General features: G+C 40.2%; 3 protein-coding genes across 3 annotated transcripts in view; 1 reads left to right on the top strand and 2 right to left on the bottom strand.

The window, feature by feature from the left end:
* ehd4 (EH-domain containing 4) overlaps window positions 1-3,043 on the bottom strand; it is a 34,481-nt gene extending 31,438 nt beyond the window's left edge. Inside the window, exon 1 of the mRNA XM_084741773.1 lies at window positions 2,803-3,043. Within this exon, the coding sequence (XP_084597899.1) occupies window positions 2,803-3,032 (230 nt within the window). The 5' untranslated portion in view covers window positions 3,033-3,043. The remainder of the gene's footprint in view (window positions 1-2,802) is intronic.
* Window positions 3,044-8,273: 5,230 nt separating this feature from the next.
* LOC146311288 (nuclear factor 7, ovary-like) lies at window positions 8,274-10,052 on the top strand. The gene is made up of 2 exons (XM_084741926.1): window positions 8,274-8,472; window positions 8,582-10,052. The coding sequence occupies exon 2, from the start codon at window positions 8,599-8,601 to the stop codon at window positions 9,985-9,987; it is 1,389 nt and encodes a 462-aa protein (XP_084598052.1). The 5' UTR covers window positions 8,274-8,472; window positions 8,582-8,598; the 3' UTR covers window positions 9,988-10,052.
* An 816-nt stretch (window positions 10,053-10,868) lies between these two features.
* LOC146311287 (dehydrogenase/reductase SDR family member 13-like) lies at window positions 10,869-16,362 on the bottom strand. The gene is made up of 5 exons (XM_084742171.1): window positions 16,125-16,362; window positions 14,862-14,980; window positions 14,265-14,388; window positions 12,830-13,156; window positions 10,869-11,409 (listed from the first exon to the last, which is right to left on the bottom strand). Exons 1-5 carry the CDS (start codon window positions 16,249-16,251, stop codon window positions 11,147-11,149), a joined length of 960 nt encoding a protein of 319 aa, XP_084598297.1. The 5' UTR covers window positions 16,252-16,362; the 3' UTR covers window positions 10,869-11,146.
* Between the last annotated feature and the right edge of the window lie 917 nt (window positions 16,363-17,279).

Here is a 17,279-nt window from a genome sequence, read left to right as displayed (position 1 = left end):
TTAAAATTTCACCATGTAAAGCTGGTGAAGTCTCCTGGAAATGAATGAAAGTCTACGTAATGTCTCCCAAAATGACAGTGTGTGTGTGTGTGTGTGTGTGTGTGTGTGTGTGTGTGTGTGTGTGTGTGTGTGTGTGTGTGTGTGTGTGTTCCCCCTGAGCAGCTTCCACAGTGACGGGGTGGGGGTGGGAGTGCAGTCAGTGCGTTGATCAGCTATTTAACTCGTGACCACGTGCAGCCTCCAGGATTTAAAACACTGAGGTCATGAGTCCTACAGGAGACTCTCATGGATTCATTCATTCATTCACTACTTGATCATTTTCAGACATTTCTGAAATAAGAGACTGAAGATTTTTCATTTAAATATGAGCAAAAACATGCATGTAGTACAGTAAAAAAAACACAGGCCCCTTTAAACAAAGTATTTTACAAGCTGTTAATCTTACTGTATTAGTTAAAGTAGAAGAGTGCAGCAGGTGTGTGTGTGGCTGAACAACCAGAGTCATATTAAAGATATTTTTCAATCAAAATCAGAATAATTATTATTTTAACACAGAGTCTCTCTGTTCTGCATCAGTCCTCTCATCTTCAGATCAGACTCAAAAATAACAACAACAAAAAAATGTGGGAAATATCACAGCTGCCTGTCGGAGCAACAGAATAAAGGGACAGGCCGTATAAATACACAGAACAATGGCAGATCAGTTACACAGAACTAACAATCCAACAAACACAAAAGAAAATCCCATGAAGCTGTCATCCCATACATCTGACAGGCTGCCATGTTTAAGGGAACTACAGTACCCATGAGCCTCAGCCAGTGTTAACAACATCAGAGCAGGAGATGCCAACTCCTGCATTCAGGCTGTACAAACTCTGAACACATCAGGACAAACAGCTGCCAGATCAAATACGATTGAGTCACTGCAGAGTGAAGCTGCAGGTCTGTGACCAGAGTGTTGAAACCTCTGAGGACCAGGGAATAAAAACCAGTAACTCCTCATGTCCCACTTCAGATCTGCACTGGATTTATTTGCGCACGTGTGTCAAAAGCACACAAACATTTACAGTTAATTCAGTAGTGGACACTGTAATCTGAAACTGGCTGTCACAATAAACTATAGCTCATATGTGTTGGTTTTGTCTATAAACAACAATAAACTGCATCACTGGCTTCCAAAATAAACACGAAACTCAATGTTTCTTTCAGCTTTCCAGGGTGAAATAATGTCAACACTCTGAAGCAAAGCCCGTGCCGAACTCCACTGAAAAAGCATCCTATTTAAGAACTTTTTGCTATTTTGCGATTCTTTGCATATCATCATGACAAACTCAAGACATTCTGTATTTACTAAAGGTACATTCTCCACTTTAGCATTAACCCAAACCACCGAACAGTTACTTTACATACATAATATGGATTTTATGTGAGCTGAATTTACCTTGAAACATGACACATTTATTTGACATCTTAAATGATGTGCTGCCACCTTGGTATCCTTACCTATAATGAAGAGAGCATTAAATAGGAAGATTTCCATATGAGGTCTGGCATTGAGAAAGTGCTGATTCAAATCTTCCAACAACCAGGGATGTGAAACCCAGTAACTCCCAATGTCCCAGTTTAGATTTGCAGAAAGCACACAGAGTTGGTGTGGATTTGTTTAAGCATGTGTGTAAACACACTTGAACATGTAGAGTTCAATCAGTAATGGCCACTGTTAACTGAAAAAGACCATTATACTACAGACTGTCTAGTCATGCCAAACTCCATTGAAAAAGTCTCAGATTTAAGCCCTTTTTGCTATTTGGCCACGCTTTGCACATTATAAAGAAAGATTCAAGACATTTTGTATTTACTAAAGGTATATTCTCAACTTCAGCATAAATTCGACCCACCAAACAGTTAATGTTTTAATGATATTTCAGGTTTTTTGTTTTGTCCCCATTGCCACTTCCGACTGGAAAGCACTGAGCAGATTCGTAACAGCCACATCACAAACTGATACTTAACATTCATATGATAAAGTACAGATCGATTCTGGCTGATTTGAAGTTAGCCGAATTTACCATAAAACACCACAGGTTTATTTGACATCTTTTATTATGCGCTGCTACTTCTGTATCCTTTTCCGTAATCTAGAGAGCCTTTAAAGGGACGATTTTCGTATGAATTCTGGTATTCAGACAGTTAAGTGGATCTTGAATGATTCACCACCTGATACTGAGAAAAACTAACGCCAAACTCCATTGAAGAAGAATCTAATTTAAGACATTTTAGGTATTTTGTCACATTGTGAATATTTCAAAGACAGACTAGAGACATTTTGTATTTACAAAGGGTACATTCTCGACTTCGGCATACCCCTGAGCCACCAAACAGCTTATGTTTTAATAATATTTCAAGTTTTTGTGTTGTTTCCATTGCTGCCTCCTACTAGAAAGCGCCGAGGAGAGTCGCAACAAGCAGCCCTGGCAGCCAAAGCACACACTGATAATTTGCATACATATCATAACATTCAATGGATTTTGTTTAGCCGAATTTACCATAAAGCACGACACATTTATTTGACATCTTCGATGACGCCATGCCACGTCTGTACCTTTATCTGTAACCTAGAGTCTTAAATAGGAGGATTTCCAGATGAGGTCTGGCATTCAGAAAGTTAAGTAGGCGTAAACTGATTTAACACCTGATAAAGGTGGCTTTGCCACATGCGTCAGTCCCCCCATCGCACTTTATAACTAATAATGATGATTATAGGAGCAGGTCCTCACTGGCCCCGCGGGTGGTGGTTGTTACCTGATGAAGGTGGTTTTCCCGGTGGAGTACTGGCCGACCAGCAGCACCATGGGTTTGCTCTGGAAGTCGGCGGCCTCCAGGGCCGGGGAGTGGAAGTCATGGAAGAGGTAAGTCTCCTCCAGCGGCAGCAGCTTCTTGGTGTAGAGGGTCTGCAGTCCCTCGGTTACCGTCTGGTACATCTCTCCCTCCTTGTTGCGTCCACCTTGCTCCTGTTTGACCCAGCTGAACATCCCGCTGCTGCTGCTGCTGCTGCTGATCCGCTGCAACTTCCCTGTTTCGATATTTCCAAATGTTCCGGCCGCTGTTTCAGCTCCTTCTCGCTCAGTTTCGTCCTTCAGGCTGACCGGAGGGCTGTGAGTGTGTGTGCCTCTCTGTGTGTGTGTGTGTGTGTCAGTGTGTGTGTGTGTGTGTGTGAGTTTGGCACCTGGGAGCTCAGCTCTGAACACACACTACCTCCTCTGTGTGAGTGTGTGCTGATGTGACCGCTGCTGGTGAGTCTACCTGCGGGCACCGCCCTTCCCTCTGTGACGCAACATGAAACACACACACACACACACACACACACACACACACACACACACACGCAGACACGCGCACACACACTCATTTGTTTATTATTAGAAGCAGATACAGTCGCTGAACTGAGTCTCACTTTCCGAATTTTGAATGAAGTTCTGTTAATCTATCAACCTACACTGTAAAAAATGTTTCAAGTTAATTAAACTTAATATTTCGAGTAGGCTATTTATTTTTCATAATACGTCAGAACTTATAAACATGAGTTCTTCTGAGTTTATTTGACTAGAAAGTTTATTTGCTTTGAGTAGACAAACAGACAGATAGATAGATAGATAGATAGATAGATAGATAGATAGATAGATAGATAGATAGATAGATAGATAGATGGATGGATGGATGGATGGATGGATGGATGGATAGATAGATAGATAGATAGATAGATAGATAGATAGATAGATAGATAGATAGTAGATTACTTCATTAATCCCTAGAGAGAAAGGACATTTTCATAGCAGCAAAAGTACATGCAATAAATACAAACTGTCATTATGAAATATGTATTTTGTCAAGTACATCTGAATTAATAACAAGTTTGTTTGACTAGAAAAAAGTTAATTTGTTTCAAATCATTCCAAAATTACCTTAACTTGTCTTTTCAAATTCAGCCAACTGAAATTTTTAAGTTAGCAAGGACTTTAACTGTTTGAAGTTAAAAGGAAGGAAGGAAGCAAAGAAACATGATGTCTTAAGTTTATTCAATATGTTTTCTGAAGCACAACTGATTAAATGTTAAGTTTATTTGACTAGAATACCTTATTTGATAAGAATCAACACAAAATTACCTCTACTTGTCTTTTCATATTCAGCAAACATTAACATTAATTAACATTTGTACGCAGCCTGGACACTAAGTGTTTTAAGTTAAAACAAAAGGTTGTGTTTTTGTTTGTTTGTTTGTTTGTTTGTTTGTTTTTCAGTGGATCTCTGAATATGTAACAGTTCTGAATGAGCATATAATATCTCTTAATCTTTAAATCATTTGTGATTTTTTTCTGAGGAAAATTAATCAGCATATTAGCAGCAGACCTCTCAGACTTGTATTATATCACGTGATGACACCTGATGCAGATCAACTGGCTGATGAAGACCATGAGATATGAGTGAAAGATTAGATTAGATTAGATTTTTTTTTTGTAATAAATAAATAAAAAATAAAAACTTGCTTTACTTTTTAAAATTTCGTTGCATATGCTTTTATTCTGATAACTTCATTCAGATGCAGTTAAAAGCTACACAGATAAAACTAGTAAGTGAACTTAAAGTTAAACTTAAGTCAAAAAAAATATCTGAATGTATATTAATTTATCTTGTCATGTGAGGACACCTGAGTCAGCTACATTTGCCGATGAAGACTGTGAGATGTGATGAACAAATCCCCAAAATCTTGTAAGGAGACCTTGAGTTGTGGAGATTTTATGACACAAATTATTTTAATGGCACTTTCTAATAAGTCACCCTTTATAAAATGTTAATAAAATTTAACTAAGAGTTACAACTGAAATCTCTGTTTCTCTTTAAGGTTCTTTGCTTTCTTGAATAAATACACCTGGTGTGTTTAGCTGCAGGTTATGCAGAGCTTCCTCTCTCTGTGTCCTGTAGCGCCCCCTGCTGGGTGAAGCCTGTCAACTCACCATGCACACCGGTTCAATACTGACTTCACTGCGGTGTTTATTTTACTGTAGGTTAAACTAATAAAGACCCTCAAGAGAACCTCATGTCAAACTCCACTGAAAAATTATTGTATTTAAGACATCCTTGTTTTTTCCCTAACCATTAACACTAACTATCAATACTTGTGGCTTTCCTAAAATTCAGACCTGCCTGTTTCATTTGATGTCAGCCGAATTCATTGTAAGGCTACATTAATTTGTTTGGTGTGTTTTATTGCGCTCTACCACTTGTGTACCCATGATGCTCCAGAAGAGGGTTAAAAAAAAAGGAGGATTTTCAAATGAAGTCTGGTGTGAGGTCTTCTCCAAAGAATCTGTTCAGGCAAGTGTTCTCAGACCTGATAGATGGTGATTTTCCCTGCATGTAGTGAAACTCACAGTCATCCCAGCCAATATTAAAGGTAATAAAAGTTGCAATGACAAAGATATAGATGATGTCATCGTGATGTCATCAGGGAGGCAAGAGGGATTGTGGGTATTGAAACTTGAGATGAAATTGGGATGAAACTCATCCCAATATGGAAGCCCCTCTGACAGAAAAAAAACAAACAACAAAAAAAAAGGTCAAAATTAATTTGACTTATCTTAAGTATTTTTTATTATTGTCATCCATATGGCATTTTATTCAATATAAAATGCCACAGGTTTTTAGCTAAAAGGGGGCGCTGTTACACCTGTAATTTTGGTCTGGATGGAACTGAAAAGTCCAGACCAAAGGAGGTAGATGTGAAAACAGCCTTAGTTTGGTCTGTGTGTAATCTGTTAACACTGGGAGGTGGCATTTATGACTTATACTGCAGCCTTCCTGAGATGCTTTGGCTTCACTTTCTGTCCACTGCTAGTGTATGTTCTTGATGACCACATGAACAAACATTATGTCAGTGGTTGTCAAACTTTTTCTGTCGTGCCCCCCTTGAACAATAATCATCATGATAAAAACGTATTCATGTTGAATTTTAGTTAATGAAAGGTCTCCTATATATTATATGTTTTACATATTTTATATAATAATAATAATACACTGCCTGGCCAAAAAAATGTCACCACCTTATCTAATCAAATAGGTAAGAGCCTTCCATTGGATTATTACTGCAGTGATCAATATGTTTCAGCTTAAACCACCATATCAGAAGACATATCCTGTGATCGTGGAAAAGATGTTCCTCTCTTTCAGAAGGATCAAATTATTGTCCTGCATCAATCAAAGAAAACAACTGAGGAGATTGATGAAACTACTAAAACTGGGTTTAGAACTGTCCAACACATTATTAAAACCTGGAAGGATCGTGGTGAAACATCATCTTCAAGGAAGAAATGTGGTCGGAAAAAAATCTTGAATGATCATGATCAGAGGTCAGTTAAACATTTGGTGAAATCAAATCATAAAAAATCAACAGTAGAGCTCACAGCTATGCTTAATAGTGAAAGTAAGAACATTTCCACACAGTGTGAAGAAAACTGAAGGGATTGGGACTAAATAGCTGTGTAGCCTTAAGAAAACCACTTATCAGTGAGGATAATCAGAAAGAAAGGTTTCAGTTTGTTAGTGAACATAAAGATTGGACTGTGGATCAATGGAAAAAGGTCATGTGGTCTGATGAGTCCAGATTTACCCTGTTCCAGAGTGATGGGGGCATCAGGGTAAGAAGAGAGGCAGATGAAGTGATGCTCCCATCATGCTTAGCGTCTCCAGTACCAGCCTGTGGTGGCAGTGTTATGATCTGGAGCTGCTTCAGTTGCTCAGGTCGAGGTTCAGCATCGTTATGATGTCAGCTCACTACCTGAATATACTGAATGATAAGGTTTTTACATCAATGGATTTTTTTCTTCCCTGATGACACGGACATATTCCAAGATGATAATGTCAGGATTCATCAGGCTCAAACTGTGAAACAGGTTCAGGGAGCAGGAGACACAATGGACTGTCCACCACAGAGTCCAGACCTGAACCCCACTGAGAATCTTTAGGATGAGCTGGAGGAGATTTTACACAGCGGTCCGACTCTCCATCATCAATACAAGATCTGAGTGAAAAATTAATGCAACTCTGTGAATATTTCTCCCCCTTGTTTGTGGTCAAAGTGTGTTTTACAAATAAGTAGCAACACACTGTTTGAAATATTTTCACCATTTGCACTGTTTTAAATAAAGAATGACAATTTTAATGACTTCAAAATGACACAGTCTGCCAGTGTTAAAGGGCCATTATGTAGAATTTATGTTGTTTGTGAAGATTCTCAGTCATCCAGGTCATGGTTTTCATAGAAAAGGTTGTCATGGGCAAATGACCATCCCTCAACAGGGGAGGAGATCTAAGACACAGTCCATCTGTCTCATACAGTACAGTCTTAACATCACTCCTCAGGCAGTTGAACATCCACTGGACCTTTAAGAACCTATATTTGTCCAGTTTTGCAAAAACAGTGATTTTCAGATGAGAAAGTCCCCAGACTCTCTTAATAAATCAAGGAGTATTGTGAGTTGTGGAGTTAGTTGGAACTCTACCAACTTTGTCAAAGACCATCTACAACAAATTCTTCATTATTTGTTCCCTCTTGTGAATTTGGGAAAATACCTAAATCCTGATTTCTACTGTCTACCTCTGTTTGCTTGATTTTTCTTTGGTCAGTGCCGGATGAACAGCCTTCATGTGTTCATGTCCGAGTGTGTTTTTGTAACCATCATATCGTCATTTAGCAGCACAATGTTGTTTAAACATTTCCTGCAGGACCTGTCAATCAAATCCATCCACTGATATGATCCACTGACATGCAGGCCTGAGGAGAGGAATGTGACCTGTCTGACCTTACTGAGCATCAAACTGCAGTTAACGTCTGTTACAGTGAACATGAAGGTGACAGCAGCTCTGACAGAAGCAGCAGTAATTAATTCAACCTGTAGTATCAGCAGCCAGTCTGTTAACAGAATATTTACTTTTGTATGATTACCATTAACATGTTCTAGGACTAATAGAACCATGTTTTGGAACATTTCAAGTGCTGCTGGGGCCCCCTGGTGGACACATTCTGTCCTCCTGTCTGTCTGCCAAAATCACCTCAAAAATCTACAAGAAAAACAACAGATACTGTAATTTTTTGACAATGTCTGGTACATTTTCTCAGTACTGTACTGAGGCAACATCCTGCTGCACACGGTCAGTTTCTAACAATGAATCAGAACCTTGGAATGAAACACACCCCTGTGTTACATGTGAACCAACAGCATTCAACAAAGTAAAAAAGTTCCACCCTTCACCTGATTCACCTGTGATAAACCAGGATACAGTTTGTTTTTTGTCACTTCATGAAAAACAGATGATCAGATTCACCTTCAGACCAAACCAACAACTTCCTCTGAGTGAGTTCAGCTGCAGGAGAGAAAAGAGGAAAACTACAACCTGCTGACACTCCACACACTGAAGGTGAGTTTGACTAAAAACTGAACTCAAAGTCAAAGTAAATTTGATTGAAGTCAGTGGAGGAGGGAGGGGAGACATGACTGACTGTACTGTCTGTCTGCTGTGTTTTCAGCTTCACTCTGAGACAAAATGTCTTCCAGATCAGAGGAGGATCTCTGCTGTCCGGTCTGTCATGACGTCTTCAGAGATCCTGTTGTTCTGTCATGTAGCCACAGCTTCTGTAAAGACTGTCTGCAGATCTGGTGGAAAGAGAAACCAACACATGAGTGTCCAGTTTGTAAGAGAAGATCTTCAAGGGAACATCCACCTGTTAGTCTGGTGATAAAGAAGCTGTGTGAGACCTTCTTACAGCAGAGAGATCAGAGATCTTCAGAGTCTCTCTGCAGTCTGCACTCTGAGAAACTCAAACTCTTCTGTCTGGACCATCAGCAGCCAGTGTGTGTCGTCTGCAGAGATTCAGAAAAACACACCAACCACAGATTCAAACCCATCAATGAAGCTGCACGACAACACAAGAAGGAACTTCAGGAAACTCTGGAGACCTTAAAGGAGAAGTTAAAGGATTTTAAAGAAGTTAAAGATGAGTTTGATCAAACAGCAGAACACATGAAGGTCCAGGCCCGACACACAGAGAGGAAGATTAAGGAGCAGTTTAAGAAGCTTCACCAGTTTCTAGAAGAGGAAGAGGAGGCCAGGCTGGCTGCACTGAGGGAGGAAGAGGAGCAGAAGAGTCAGATGATGAAGGAGAAGATGGAGGCTCTGAGCAGAGAGATAGCAGCTCTTTCACACACAGTCAGAGACACAGAGGAGCAGCTGAGAGCTGAAGACGTCTCATTCCTGCACAACTACAAGGCTGCAGTGGAAAGAGTCCAGCAGCGCCCCCTGCTGGAGGATCCACAGCTGCTCTCAGGAGCTCTGATAGACCAGGCCAAACACCTGGGCAACCTGACCTTCAACATCTGGAACAAGATGAAGGACATGGTCTCCTACACTCCTGTCATTCTGGACACAAACACTGCTTGTCCAGAACTCGTCCTGTCTGAAGATCTGACCAGTGTGAGACGAGGAGAGAAACAGCAGCTTCCTGATAATCCAGAGAGGTTTGATAAATACTGGTCTGTCCTTGGCTCTGAGGGCTTTAACTCAGGGACTCACAGCTGGGATGTTGAGGTTGGAGACAGTCCAGACTGGGATCTGGGTGTGTGTTCAGAGTCTGTCCAGAGGAAGGGACTCATACAGTCTGGATTATGGAGAATAGGGTTCTCTGGAGGTAAATACTCAGCATGGTCTCTACCAGATCCATCCACTGTTCTCAGAGTGCAGAAGAAGCTCCAGAGGATCAGAGTGAATCTGGACTTGAACAGAGGAAAGCTGTGGTTCTCTGATCCTGATACTAACACACACATACACACCTTCACACACACTTTCACTGACAGGATGTTTCCATACATTAACACTGGTGATAAAGTGAAGATATTACCACTGAAGGTCTGTGTGACAGTGGAACAGAGCAGTTAGAGATAAACAGGATGATTATATTCATGATGTACCTTTAGTTTCATTTCATTTATTGTTTTTATTTTAGTTTTATTTAGTTTGACTTTTAGCTTCTTGTTTCATGTGTAAAATGATTTCACTTAGTTTCTGATCTTCATGTTTAGTGTTAATGGCTCATAGCTAAGGATCTAGAGCAGGTGTCCCTAACAGGCGGACCACAGTCCGAGTCCGGACCCACACGCCGTCCTATACATTAAACCGTAATAAATTATTAAGAAATTTTAAATTTTGACGGGACGCTGGTTTATCTGATCAGGAAACACACAGACCAACTGCAGAGAAGCTGCGTGTGGAGGAGACTGTTGTTAATGACGGAGTTTATTACAACAGAAACTAATGTGATGGTTCATGACATCGACACCAACCAGATGCACTGTCTGTCTGTTTTTATAACTGTCTGCAGACCATATTCATCTTGTGTAATTAAAATAAATATCATGTTCCTCTGTACCCCGTTCCAGATCAGCTGTTCGATCCTGTTTGTCACCATCATTTGTTCCCTCCCATCATTAAATATCTGCTTCATTAAAAATCATTCTCTAAAATGCTGTGAAATGTAGGAAGCAAAATACATGGACTGGATCATTGGTTCCCAACCTGGGGTCTGGGCCCCCCTTAGAGGGGCGCCAGAAGTCACAGGGGGTCCCCAAGACTTTGTCTGCTCTGACGTCCTCAAAATCAGATTTGGACATGTCGACTAAAATCACAGTTTCAGGGTTCATGCACCTTTTCCAGAGTCAAATTCAAGCACTTTTCAAGCACTTCATGCAGAACATTTTTCAACATTTTGCAGTAATGTTACTTGAAATTTGCTGCAGAGAACTAATCCATCACAGTAAACATGTAGTCACCTCATGTACTTTATTGTTAATCAATAATTATCATCATGTGATTATCTGATACAGCTGAGAGCAGAGACAGGGTTGAGCTCCCGATGGTGGATTCAAGGACCCTCAGATTCTTGAGTTTCCAGTTTTAGTTGAGTGGCTGAAGCACCAATCAGGTGTAAGAAAGCATATACACCAAAGAAAATACTTTTTCATGTGATCATTACCAAATGTTTCATGATTAAAATAAAGTTTGTAGGACTGAAAACGAAGCTCAGACTTCAGGTTTGTTTTCAGGACAGACCGCAGAAACTCTCGCTGAGTTCCCACACCTTCTTGGCCGTGGCATCGTCTCTCGCCTTTGACTCGATGCTCATCAGAGGCGTGCACTCAGTGAAAAATCGTCCACTCAGGTGCTCGATGCCTTCCTGCAGGGCACAGTGGAGGGTGGTCTGAGCTCCAGACTCAGCGTCCACGAAGAAGAGGAAGACGAAGGGCGTCACCAGGAGCTTCCACCAGAAGCCGCTGTAACGACCGATCTCTGTTTTTATGCCTCCTGGACAGAGAAGAGAAAAAATAACAGAGTTTAACTGACATTACATTTTATTTATAGGCGTGGAAAAATATTTCTGTCAGGCCTTCACTCTCAAAAGACACATTGTAATTGACCAAATATTAAAACATTGCTTTAAATTCAGTGTATAACCTACACATTTGTGGAAAGATTTAAGAGTCACTTTAGACTGGGGCCCTGGAACCTGCGGCTCCGGAGCCACATGTGGCTCTCAGACATTTTTTTTTTATATATATATTTTACCTTTCATTTATCATTGTTGTAAGTCTACACGGTAAAAACAGAAAAGCTGCGAAAACTCAAATTTAAAGGCAACATATTCATTAGATTCTTTAGTTTTTAACTTTTTAACTACAAATCTTTTGTTGAGATAATTAACTTTTCTTCTTTGGATAAACTTAAATCTTTAGTTTTAGAAACCTAAAAAAACTCAAACACAAAACTCAAAAATCTATTGCAGTACTTTGCCTTGAGATACTGGGTCAGCTATTTTTTTTACAGTGTAAATTGATTCTTGCCTTTTTTTTAACTGTAAAAATTTGTAGCCTATACACAAAAAATAAGGATGACTTCCTCAAATGTCTTGTTTTGTCCACAACTCAACAATATTCAGTTTACTATCAGAGAGGAGGAAAGAAAGCCGAAAATATTCACATTTAAGAAGCTGAAATCAGAGATTTGGACTTTGTTTCATTTCAAAAAATGATGCGAAATGATGAATCAGTTTAAAATGATTAATTTAACAGTTGATTAGTGATAGATTAATCGTTGCAGCTTTAAGTATTTTGTCCATCTGTTCAATTTATTGACTGATTGATTGATTGATTTAAAGAAAAAATTGGTACAGTTTCCAGCCAGTCAAGCATTTTTTCACTCGAGGTCATGATAATCATCTGGCAGCAGTGTGTGTGTGTGCTGTGTGGCAGGATGTCATTCTTTATTTTAAAACTATAATCCTAATAATAACCCACATTTTTACTATAGGTAATTACCTGTTTTTTGTAACCAGATTACATAATGTAACATGTAATCCATTACTCCTCAAGCTTCATGTTTTGTTTCAGAAGTCTAAGAAACATTTTTTTTCCTGGATTCTGTGAGTCCAGATTTTCCTTTCTTCGCTGCTCCCCTCGTCTTTTTTCATTCACCTGAAAATAAGAACCGTGTTTTCCCCCTCCTCCATGTTTCATGTTCATGTTCCTACAGTAGCCCAGAACAGACAAACTAAAACACTGGCTCTAGATTTGGCCTTTTGCATTTTGCACGAGTTTTGCAGCCAATGCAGGTTCTGGTGGAAGGGGAGGGTGAGACAAGGTGTTTGGAATCTCACCACTAGATGCCACTAAATCCTAAAAACCGATTCTTTAAAAACTGACAGTGAAGCAGGCTGCAGGCCACTGACCGGGGTGGAGGCTGTAGCAGGTGACATCGGTGCCCTGCAGCCTCTTGGCGAGCTCGTGGGTGAACAGGATGTTGCACAGTTTGCTGTGGCAGTACTTCTTGAAGTTCTGGTAGTCACTGCCGCCCAAACACAAATCTCTGTGAGTCGTCAGGCAGTTGAAGTCCACCTTCCCCATCGTGTACGCCTTCGAGGCCACGTTCACCACGCGGCTTGGCCCACTCGCCTTCAGCCGGTCCAACAGCAACACCGTCAACAGGAAGTGACCGAGGTGATTGACGCCAAAGATCATCCCGAAGCCGTCCTCCGTCTTTCCGCCGTTCATCAGACCTGCAGCCAGAAACAGCAGGAAGAACGTGCACTTTAAAACAATCAGAAACATGTGGCTTTGAAATGAGCTTTAAAGGAACACTCCCCTATTTTAACCAACCAACCGCAGCCTCAATCAACCCAAAGCATTTTCCAGCAATGGATCAACCACAGGCTGCACCCTTCTACAACTGTGCAAAACTTCTGGCTGCACCTATTTCCAAACATACCAACATGGCAGCTTGTTTGGAAAGTCTCTCTTATACCACAAAAATAGTTCACCGAAATGTGTTTCTGAAAAACTTTGAGGAAAGAATTTAGCTCTGCAGTCGCCAAATCTGTCTTTATCTTAGATCAACAACTGTTTGTTTGTTTTCTGGGAGGTTTTCCAGAGGCTGTGAGTTGCACCAAATACATCCGATTTGCCCAAAACAGCCTCGATCTCAACTTGATGGAAATGAGGAGCAACATTTCTACATCGTGGCACAACCAGAATGCATTGCACAGCTTCTTATAGACACAATGAATGAAAAGCATGGAAATCACATGTAACTTTAAGGAACCAAAGCGGCTGTCTGGACTGAGATTTTTTTTTTTAGTCTAATCAGAATCAATCATTTGATACAAATATTCAATGATTGCTTCCTGTTTTCAGTTCAGCTCCACCCTAAACTCCTCTATCAGCCTGTGTGAGTGTGTTTTACCAGCAAGACTCAGGTTTTAATGTCTTTCATCAAACGTCATGATTTGAATTTATTTTGTCCAAACCAGAGTCAGTGATTGTTGGAACAGTGAAAAGATAAACCAAGATGTTTTCGGTGAGTTTTGAAACTGGCGAGTATTGTCTCTCACTGCAGCGATCTTTTCCATAATGTTGTCAGACATGAACAATAAGTATCTCCATATAATTTTGCAGGCTGCAGACCTTCGGGCTAAGAGAACTAAAAGGAAAGAATCAGTTGATTGCAGTTTGCTAAAAGTACAACATCCTGCTTCTGTCATTCAAAGTAGAAGGCAAACTTTACCCACTTTTACATAATCAATCAAGACATTTAAAACATGCCAGTAGGCGAGGATCAGTAGAAGCACTGATCTGCTGTGAACAAGCTCATGAGGACGAGGTGCTGACCAGCGTTGTTGATGAGCAGATCCAGCCTGGACTCGGACCGGAGGAAGTTTTCGGCGAAGGAGCGAACGGACCGCAGACTGGCCAGGTCGAGCTGCATGAAGATCACCTGGCTGTTACCTGTCTCCTGATCACAAGGAAAAATAAACACAGGTTAGAAAACACAGTTTGCTGCATTCTGAGAATTTATTCACTCAGATTTTGCTGCTCTGTAAAAAGACACATGCTTTGATTCTTACTGCTGAATTCTAGGAAAGGATCCATTTATATGTTAAGTGAAGCCAGATGTTGATGGTTGTATAACAAGGTTTCACAATGAGGTTTTATAAAAGACTATGTGCTTAAGTTCCATCAGTGTATGAACCTTTCACATATGTAAACATGGACGACATGAAGCCATTTTTACAGATGTTTTACAGATGTTGCCTCCCTGTTCTTTCCTTCTTTTTCACACCCACATAATATAATTCCCACCCATTCCTCACCAAAGTTTGAACAATTAAATGCATCATGACATCCCGGTTCAGTTTACAGAAGAATCTGAAATGGGAGGAGAAAACAAAACTCAAAGAAAGGGGGGGGGGGGCTTTCTGTCTTCACCTGGATGATTTCCTGGACGGCGGTCTCAGCTCTCCGTTGGTCCCTGCAGGCCAGGATCACCCTCGCCCCCCTCCTGGCCAGGTCCAGTGCTGTGGTCTTACCGATGCCGGTGTTCGCTCCTGGAGAGGAAGGACAGAACCATGGAGAGCACAGTGTCATCAGCCATGTCAGTCGCTCGCATCGATTTACAGATGGAAAGTTTGGTCCTTCACTTGGTTTATCACTTTGGTTCAGACTGAAATATTTAAACAATGACTGTGTGGACCGCCGTGACGTTTTCTATGGATGTTCGCGGTGCACAGACGATGAATCCTAGATCCTGTGACGTTCCATCTAGCACCACCAGCAAGTCCAAGTTGCTTCATATTTCCTCTCAGATATTTTGGACAGACATTCATTCGTTTCCAGAGAATGAGGTCACAGTAAGTTCAGATAAACTGCACACCAGCATGTTTTCCTTTATGCAGTTAAGTATTATATTAATTTATTTTGTTGAAGTAATTTTGATTTATATATATATGTGTGGAGGTTTTCTGCTTCTTTCTCACAGAGTGGCACAGAGAAGTTAAATTTCAGGTTCTTTAGAGAACAGGTCTGAGCGTGTGTGCTTCACATGTTTGGACCTATTTTTCAAGTCTTAATTATCAATTCACCATTTTCTCCAGTGACTGATCAGTTGTTTGGTCCATAAAATGTCAGAAAATGTTGATCAAAGTCCAAGATGACGTCCTGAAATGTCTTGTTTTGTCCACAACTCAAACATATTCAGTTTACTGTCAGAGAGGAGTAAAGAAACCAGAAAATATTCACATTAAAGAAGCTGAAATCAGAGAATTTAGACTTTCTTTTTTAATTAAAAAATGACTCAAATGATTAATCTATCTGTTTGTGTTGGCCTTTGAGTTGAGGTTCTTTTTCACACAGTAACTATAATGTTAAGAGCTGCAGTTGTTGGAACTTTTCCATCTGAAATGATCTTACTGTGTCTAATCCAGTTAGTGACATCACACAGTGACTCCTTTGAGCTGCAGGAACAGACTCAGGAGTCTTCAGAACCACAAGAAACATTTTCTACACGTGAAATACTCCCTGGCTGGAATTTTATACACGCCTCCACATGTTTCCTGTGTCGGACTGAGCAGCATCAGGTTTCACTTGTTTTCAGTTTTGCACATTTGCAGTAGTTTCTCGGTGTCAGCACACTTGTTTAAAACTCTTAAATAATCATGTGCAGCAGTTTAGGCCTGCAGACTGTCGACTCACCGGTGACGACGACCGTCTTCCCATGTAACTTTGCAGCACTTTTGCATCTGGGCAACTTGAGAAAAGTCAGATGAAGAAGGAAATAAGCTCCAAGCAGCAGGACCCCGAGCAGCAGCAGCTCCAACATCCTCCCGACTGCAAACACACCAAACTGCAGACACAGAATGAACAAGACGTGCAGCTGCTTACATGTGAGCAGCTGCCTCAGTGAGTGAGTGTGTGTGTGTGTGAGCGTGGACTCTGTCTTTATGTAACAGCTTATCGACTGTATCAGCAGCTCCACACCCTTTTCCCCCACTCGCTGCCAAACTTTCCCCTGACTGTTAATCCAACTCTGAGTTACAGCTGCTGCTGGTTCCTCTCACTTCCTGCACCTAAACTCAGTTTTAAAGATCTGATTCAGAGTTTACAGGCTGATATCCCATCATGAACTCAAACCAGACACACAGAGTCAGAATATGACAGGAGGAAGGTGATTTTACCTTCATATGGAAATGTTTAAAAAAAACAGTAGTTAAACGGTAGTTAAAAAAATCACACATCATTCTGGTTTCAGGTGTTTTTGTCAAATATTTTGGTGACGTTCTGCCAAATATTGAAAGAAATTTCAGATATATTACTGGGTAATTACCATCTATTTACCAAAAACTTATGGGAGCAGAGTAACTAATACTCTGAGTAGTTTCTGAAATATGCACTTTGTACATTTACTTAAGCAGTATACCATTACCTTCACTTGTAACTGAGTAATATTTTAGTAATGTAACTTTTTCAGGACTCTTTCCACCACTGCCTGTATGTCTCAATGAACAGCTCAATATTTTTATTTACTATTTTGTTGTATTTTTATTTATTTTTTTTATTTTGTCTGAAGAGGTTTATCATTGTTACTAACATTCAACAGCACTCTGTGAGCTTTTATGTTTTTTTTTTTTTTAATTTTTGTTTTGAAGTCAAGTTACCAAGCTGTTGATTTTTAATGAATAACACGAAGAGTAAAAGAATTTTAAAAATGCTACCTTTTACAATTTCAAAAAAAACATAAAAACATGACAACATGCATCACAATTTTTTTTTAGAAAAGCTGCAGGGATTTTAGGACGCAACAATCCCCCTGAAACAGCGTGTAATATCCTGGAGGGACTGATTATAGCA

Source organism: Lutjanus erythropterus, chromosome 18 (genome assembly GCF_056507025.1).
Source record: "Lutjanus erythropterus isolate fLutEry1 chromosome 18, fLutEry1.hap2, whole genome shotgun sequence".
In the NCBI taxonomy this organism is placed as follows: domain Eukaryota; kingdom Metazoa; phylum Chordata; class Actinopteri; order Lutjaniformes; family Lutjanidae; genus Lutjanus; species Lutjanus erythropterus.
This window is presented reverse-complemented; position numbering and strand designations above follow the sequence as displayed.